Source organism: Glossina fuscipes, unplaced genomic scaffold (genome assembly GCF_014805625.2).
Source record: "Glossina fuscipes isolate IAEA_lab_2018 unplaced genomic scaffold, Yale_Gfus_2 0, whole genome shotgun sequence".
Taxonomy (NCBI): domain Eukaryota; kingdom Metazoa; phylum Arthropoda; class Insecta; order Diptera; family Glossinidae; genus Glossina; species Glossina fuscipes.
Window position 1 is genome coordinate 41,126,421 of NW_023998414.1, and position 7,283 is coordinate 41,133,703.

The following is a 7,283-nucleotide window of genomic DNA, read 5'->3' on the forward strand; positions in this document are numbered from 1 at the left end:
TCACAAGTGGTAGTAATAGTGCTTGGTGTGGTTGGCTCACAAGTGGTAGTAATAGTGCTTGGTGTGGTTGGCTTACAAGTGGTAGTAATAGTGCTTGGTGTATTTGGCTTGCACGTCGTCGTTTCGGAAGATGAATCCATTACACTATCGTCACCATGTGAGTATTTTTTCCATAAAAAAATATTTGGAATCAAGTTATGCGGGAAATAACTGCCAAACAAGCTCTGCCCCATACCAGTCTTCCCATTGTAATCGTCGTCACATTTAACCATAATAGCTAGACCGCAAGTGCTTGCAGATCGATCGAAGTAGTACCCAGGAGGACATTTTTGTTGTACCGCTTCTTCATCAACGCAGATGAAATAATTGGAACAGCTCGTAAGATCAGGCAGCAAAGTTCCATCTTTATAAAAGGTGCAATCCGGCACGTATCTAAGTCCTCGTGCGTACGCTTGAACATAAGTCGGTATAGATTGTACCGTAAATAATAATAACAAGTCTGCAATAAATAGAAACACAAACTATTGGTTGGACTTTAAACAATTTCTCCACGAAACTTACAAATTTTCATATTATTTTTGATACTTCCTCTCCAGAAATGTATATATGGAGTATATGTAATATGAACTATACTTTTACTGATATTGCTAACGAAACGAGAAATTTCAACACTTTTTATAGGAAATTCGGGAATCAGTTAGTGAGCTAATTAATTGCAATTTCCTACAAATTACTCTTATACAAATTAATAATTCAAGTTAATTTTAGTGTAGCAACGAACGATAATTATTGTAAAACATTTCTTTACGTTTTACTTCTATGCATTTTTTGTCAAGGTCAAATTTAATTAGATAAAATTTTTTGCAGAATTGATAAACAAAACATTTGCTATATATTTACTCAAATAAAATGCGAGTATACTTACCTTAACATTCTATTTGCAAATTGACTCTAGTAATATTCACCAGCAAGCAAAATGGGATTGACCCATCATAGATATGCACACTTGTCCACTTCGATGAAAGGATGGATCCTGATGAAGAGGCAACAAATTAATTAAAGAGCAGAACAAATTTACAAGCACAAAACATAGGTTAGGATGGAAACTGCGAAATGCTGTACTTACAACAATCAGGCTAATTCATGTCTCAATTCCATCATTTTCAAAATCGTACACTTACTTTTTTTTGCTAGGAAAGGCGTAATGCGTTAACTTTAACTCGTAGTTATTTTAGATTTATGAATGATGAATATGCAAAATGCTTTTTTACAACGCACCTATGCAACTTCTTATTTATTAAAATGAAAAGTACTTTTTATCAGCGCGATTGGTCTGAGATCATTTAGCTACCTTAATCTGCACGTTCTTTTACTTTTTTTCTCCCATGAAATTTGTCAAAAGAAAAGGTTCAATGAGAACATAAAATTTTTTTTGTCTAGCACGTATATATCGAATTAAAAGGAATCGAACTTGGTTGTCGATAGGTGCGATCAAAACTTGTACGACTGAAGAAAATGTAACAAGCCATGGGCGAAAGGGCTGCCCGATTGTAGCTAATGTATCTTTAAAATTCAAGAACGTCAAGAATATTGTTCAAGAAATTTTTTATGTACAATGCTGGAAAATGAAGCAAAGGTGGCAATGGCTTAATCGAATCTAAATTTTTTTGAAACGCCACAACCTAAATGAGTTAATATATATCAATCTGTCGGCTAAGTGTATAATAGAACCAAAGGAAAAATTACGTTCATCTTGGTCGCGATTGTGCAATTTAACTATATAAGCCATAATCTGGCGATAAATATATAGATAAGACTTGTAATCTGATGTGAATTTTTAATATATAATATATTGGAACGTTCCTACCGATGCAAAAAACCACAATGGTCGCATTCTTAACTTAACCTGTGTACTTTTCTAATCCATTGTATATGAAAAGTATACCATTTTTACTTGTTACTGGGCTTTCAAAAAAATTTGTGCTGAAGTGAAAGTGTCAAAAAATACTTTCGAGAGTTTCTTTGACGTACAAATACTTCCATTCTATATCCCTTGTTTACCTTACAGGTGGGAATCAATAAACCCACAACCGCTTGTCCATTGTTATCATTCGCAAATGAGAACGCTATAGTCGAGCAAAGTGGACGCTAAGTCACCTCGCCCAATATAATTAGTCGTCCATTTTCATTATAAAACGACAAAAATTGAACATAATTTTTATGTAAAGACGTACTTTTTATGAGAGATCTCATGTTACAGAATGCTCTAAAGATCCAGCTGACGTGGTTCAAATTTTGAAAATTTAAGTTACGCGTTAAAGATTTTATTATTTTCAGTTGTTCCCGTCATAAAAATCTACAAGATAAGATTTTATTACCATATAAGGGCAAAAAATGAGGTAAAATAATAATAAGCCGCTATATATGGTGAGATTTAAAACGTAAACCTATGTGATCGCTAAGTTCGAAATTCCATACATTGCTACTAAGGAGCAATAAAATATTAAAGATTAAATTTTTGCTGCTAAAGGGCTGAGAATTAATACCGACCTGAAATAGGTCCTTGAGATTCAGATTTAGTCCAGTTAAGTGTAGCATAAAATTATTGTTGTGCACAAATTTTTATTACAAAATATTAAAAATGAAATTCGTATACACGTTGGTGCACAAAAAATAGACCTACTTGGTGCAAATTCGATAGGATTACGTTTTATATCAAATTAGTTTTACGAAGCACTTGCAACCATAAAAAATCAAAAGTTCAAAATTTTTGATATCAAAATCTTTATATGGGATTGGATCCAACAAATAGGCCTACATAGTCCAAATTCGGTGTACTTACACCGAATGCTATTACTCAATGCCTTTTGAATAGTGAAATTTTTTCTTTCTGTTATGACATTCACGATATTAGTTATGGCAGGAGTACTACAAAAGGTCTGCCTAACCCAATGTCGGTAAGGTGCGACCTTGGGCCGAAAGACGTGACGAACTCCTATCAAAATATCTCGAAGATTATGATCTGTAGTTTGGATACAAATATATATGGAAAAATTTCATATGAAGGGAAGCAGAGATAAAATTAGACTGATTCAGGTAATGATTTTGATTTGATCGGTACAATCGGAAAGGTGGACGTGTCTTAAGTCCTTCTGGGTGTTATATGTATCCGCACAAACTTAATATACAGCAAAACAGTTGAGAGAATAGGTAAGCGATCGAAAGATAAATTTTTGCATTCTGCTTTCGTTTATTGTTTTTTCCCCTTCCTATCTTCCTTTTTTTGCAAGTATTGTTGACAAAATCTTCTATTTTTATTTCATTTTTTTAGGACGCTCCTACGTTGGCATCAATGAAGAGATTATGTGGGTTAGCATTGGCATGGGTGTTACCATAGCGATTTTAATTACAATAGCTTTATGCTACATTGCACGCGAAAAATGCCAAAAACGTCAACGTGAATACTATGTAACGGCATAGCTTGCTGCTGTAGCCGTTACCTCGGTTGATGAAAAAGAAAAATCCACGGCTAAGTTAAAAAAACTTAATAAATATGTTAACGACAAGAAGGAATACGAAAACAGGACCACCAAATCGGCCACCACCAGCAACACCACCACCACCAGCAATAATGCAACAAATAAAATGTCAGCATTCAATGACGATAACATATACGTATCGACTATTAACATGAATTATAGTAGCGTTACTGGTCAACCTCATTACAGTTATAATGATTATACTGATGCTCAAGATCATCACCATCAACAACAATATGTTAACCAGCATGCAACAAACCGATCAAATTATCAGTATGTCAATAACTTTCATCATCAACAACCTGTCTTTTATCACAGCCATCAAAGACTTTTATATGAGTTACCAGTAGAAATACTTTTGCCTGCATTTCCCAATCCTGTCAGACATGTCGCGGAGTGGCAACCACAAAACTATACTCATTACAGCAACTTTTGGAATAATCGTTCTTGGGGTTAAAAGTAAAGACAATTTGTTGCCATTTCCTCTACGAAAGACATAATAGTTTTATTATAGAAACACGCAACGGAATATATGTTATGTATATAATTAGCTTGAATAGTGGAATTGCTTAAACCATGTTCGAAAGAACACCGATTGAGATCGAGACCTGTTTAAGGCTTTGGCTAAACCATGGAGCTTACTTACTCTTCAATATTTCTTCTTTAAGTCCCTTACCTGAAGGTTAAATCTGAGAATGAATTAAGCCCATTAGTCTGAATTTTGTTTCTCTAATATTTTCATCTTCAATGGCTTAATGTGCTAAACGAGGATATATATATATATATATATATATATATATGTAAGTGTTGACGTATATCTTAGGTTAAATTTATTATATTCTTCACATCATATTTATGGTTCGTTTGTAACGCCTCACAGATGCGTAAGATTCGAAATAGTTTAATCATGTCTGTGTGTGCAATTGTCCTCTTTATTAAAATGTTCGTCACGTAGACTGTTGTGTAAAGAAGAAAATTAAATGCACACATACAAAAGAGACTCACGGATCCCAACCCCAATCATAAGACTCTAACTAACAGATTGAAGACGAGAAAGATTTAAATCTTTGTACAAATATTAACCCAACTTGTAATTAGTAAAGCAATGCAATTTACACTTGTCTGTCTTAATGCGGAACATATTATAGTTTCAAGCTCCATATGATAGTTTTAGCAAAGTGAATTTATTAGCTGCATGGTTTCATTTGAAGGGCGTCGAAAATTCGATGTGCGCTCGATAAAGGCAAGTTTGCTGGATGCATCTGTTTGGCGATCCCTAATTTGCCTTTAGTTAAAAAGCAATCATCCAGTTTGATCTAGAGTTTCTTACAACGATAGATAGTTCTGATAAACCGATTGAAAAAAAAAAAAACTTTAAAAATATTTTTATTTGGGGACTTGAAGTAATGCTTGCATTCGAGGTCAAATTTCGGTTTATGCTTAAATGGTTTTTAAAGTTTCCCTGTTTTTTTTTTAAATTTCAGTTTTCTTATCTTCGAAAGAATTAGCAGCTGTCCTAAGTGGGCATTTTTTTTAAATTTAATCCTTATTAGGGAAATGAAAAGTTTATTTGATGAAACGTGACGCTCATAATTGGTAATGGAATTCTTGATTCAAAAATCATTTAATGGTTTAGATATTTGTGAGAGAAACAATGAAAAACTTGCGATAGCCCTTCGGAAAGCTCGGTTTTTTGCTTGAGTTGAAGGTCGGGCACCCGAGCTGACAAGATTTATGAGTGAACATCTATACGGGGAATAAAGAAATGTCGTGGATCTCGCATGACTAACTGTAACTATTGGTTTTGTCTCTTTTTCTCATAGACGGGCATTAGTTCCTTCGTAAATTACATAATCTTTTTCTGCACATTACAGGACTGTGAGCATTTTTTGACGTCATCATTCGATTGAAAATCTGCAAAAATTTAAAAATCCGACATATATCCTCAGTTGTGGTAAGCGAGTTTTCATCTAGCAAATCGCATCATTTTTATGATACACGGAACTTATAGGTAAACCCCATTAGAGGTGGTGAGTTGCAAGTTTCATTTTTCTATCGAAAGGTAGCCGGACTTTTGAACATGGCTAAATCCACTCGCAATCCTACGCTGATCATTAGGTATACATCATTCTTTATGGGGCTTCCGATACATATATTTAGACGCTAAAAGTTAAAATACAAATCATTCTTCGACGGTATGAATTAAGGTAACTGGAATTGTTCGGCCGAAATGCGTGCAAGTCGTAACTCTTTATTTTCTAGAGACAGGATTTTCAAGGCGATCAAAGCTATGCATTTTTTTTTTCTAACTTCGTACTCGACGTCTTTTCAATTATCTTTCGTTTGTCGAAAAGCACTACAGGGTAAAGCAAGAGCCAAAAAAATTAGCATAAGCCTCGAAAAAAGTGATCCTTTTCGTTAGTTTAATTCCGAGAATATATCGACCTGCATGCACTCAGAAATCATTGATTATGATATGGATATGAATTAATAAATCTTGGCCCCGTAAAACTTCAACATTTCTCAGACTACCTAACGTTTGCTTGATACGATGGACATTCAAGATTCGATGCAAAGGGTATCTAATTTTATTTTTATACACATCACTGAGTAATGATCACTGAGTATTGATTCTGTCCAAATGTTTGAAACACCCAGAAGGAAGTTCGAGAGGCCCCAAAAACTGTTTATATTCTTGATCAATAAATTCCGAATCGATTTAAGAAAATCCATCTGTCCCTCCTATCTAATTTGCCTATTTATCTAATTGTCTGTATAATGTGTGTGGCAAACATTCTCCTGGTCGTGTCCCAACATTTTCAAATTTGGGATAAAGATTGAAAGCCGTTGCGTGCAGGTTCGCATTGTAATTGAGCCCAATCTGTTAATGGACACGACGGCAGAACAACATAATCTGATACCATCGCTGCTTTAAAAAACAAAAAAAAGGAAAATTTGGTTTTTTCTCTCGCTACTTATAAATCACAGCAGATAATACGATAAAAATTGGCATTTATATTGTATGGGTGATTTTGCTGCACTTCGGCCACACCCACTCAATATTATAGAATACTTTTATGAGAACGTTTACAGCACTCAGAAAGAAGCTGCAGACACTTCACAGAGTCTATATGTTATTGATTAGCATTCAGCGGTGACATGTAGACAAGCCTCGGTCGCGGACGAATATAATTTTCTCACTTGTTTATTGCGCGTTCTCTTGCATAAGCTTGAAAATTGTAATTTTCAAGGCGCAAGCCACCATCTCTTTGTTTCTTTTCTTATTATTTCTTTGTATTTTTATAAAAAAAAAAAATTAAAAAAAACGGAAAAATAACCTGAATATTTAAGTATAAATTATAAAACAAATTTTGATATAACTGAGCCAAAAACATGAAGCAAACGAAAAAGTGTGAAGCTTATCTGTCAGCTACAAATCCGTACAACATCTTCGAGAACTCTCCTATCACTTTTCGCACTCATTAATCTAAACTGTAATGGAATTCATTTCATAATATGTAAGTAAAACGGAAAATAGATTGCAATCCAAATAATTTAAACGAATTACTTTAAATGTATAGCAACAATTTACGAGTATTTTAATATATAGGACAATGAAATTTCTCGCGATTAAAATTTTATTGAATTTTTTTTTTAATATTGTTACCAACTAATAAACTGTTCGAGTATTTAATGCACTTTAAATGTCGTTACGATAGCAGTACTAGAAAAACACCATTGTTG

General features: G+C 33.9%; 2 protein-coding genes across 2 annotated transcripts in view; one reads left to right on the plus strand and one right to left on the minus strand.

Moving 5' to 3' along the window:
• The window catches only part of LOC119644842 (salivary glue protein Sgs-3-like), a 5,318-nt gene extending 4,648 nt beyond the window's left edge, over nt 1-670 (minus strand). Inside the window, exons 1-2 of the mRNA XM_038044602.1 lie at nt 562-670; nt 10-499 (exon numbers count right to left, since the gene is read on the minus strand). Of these exons, the coding sequence (XP_037900530.1) occupies nt 10-499; nt 562-571 (500 nt within the window). The 5' untranslated portion in view covers nt 572-670. The remainder of the gene's footprint in view (nt 1-9; nt 500-561) is intronic.
• Nucleotides 1-6,478, plus strand: part of LOC119644843 — a 91,161-nt gene extending 84,683 nt beyond the window's left edge. Inside the window, exon 3 of the mRNA XM_038044605.1 lies at nt 3,332-6,478. Coding sequence (XP_037900533.1) covers nt 3,332-3,480 — 149 coding nt within the window. The 3' untranslated portion in view covers nt 3,481-6,478. The remainder of the gene's footprint in view (nt 1-3,331) is intronic.
• Nucleotides 6,479-7,283: the final 805 nt, after the last annotated feature.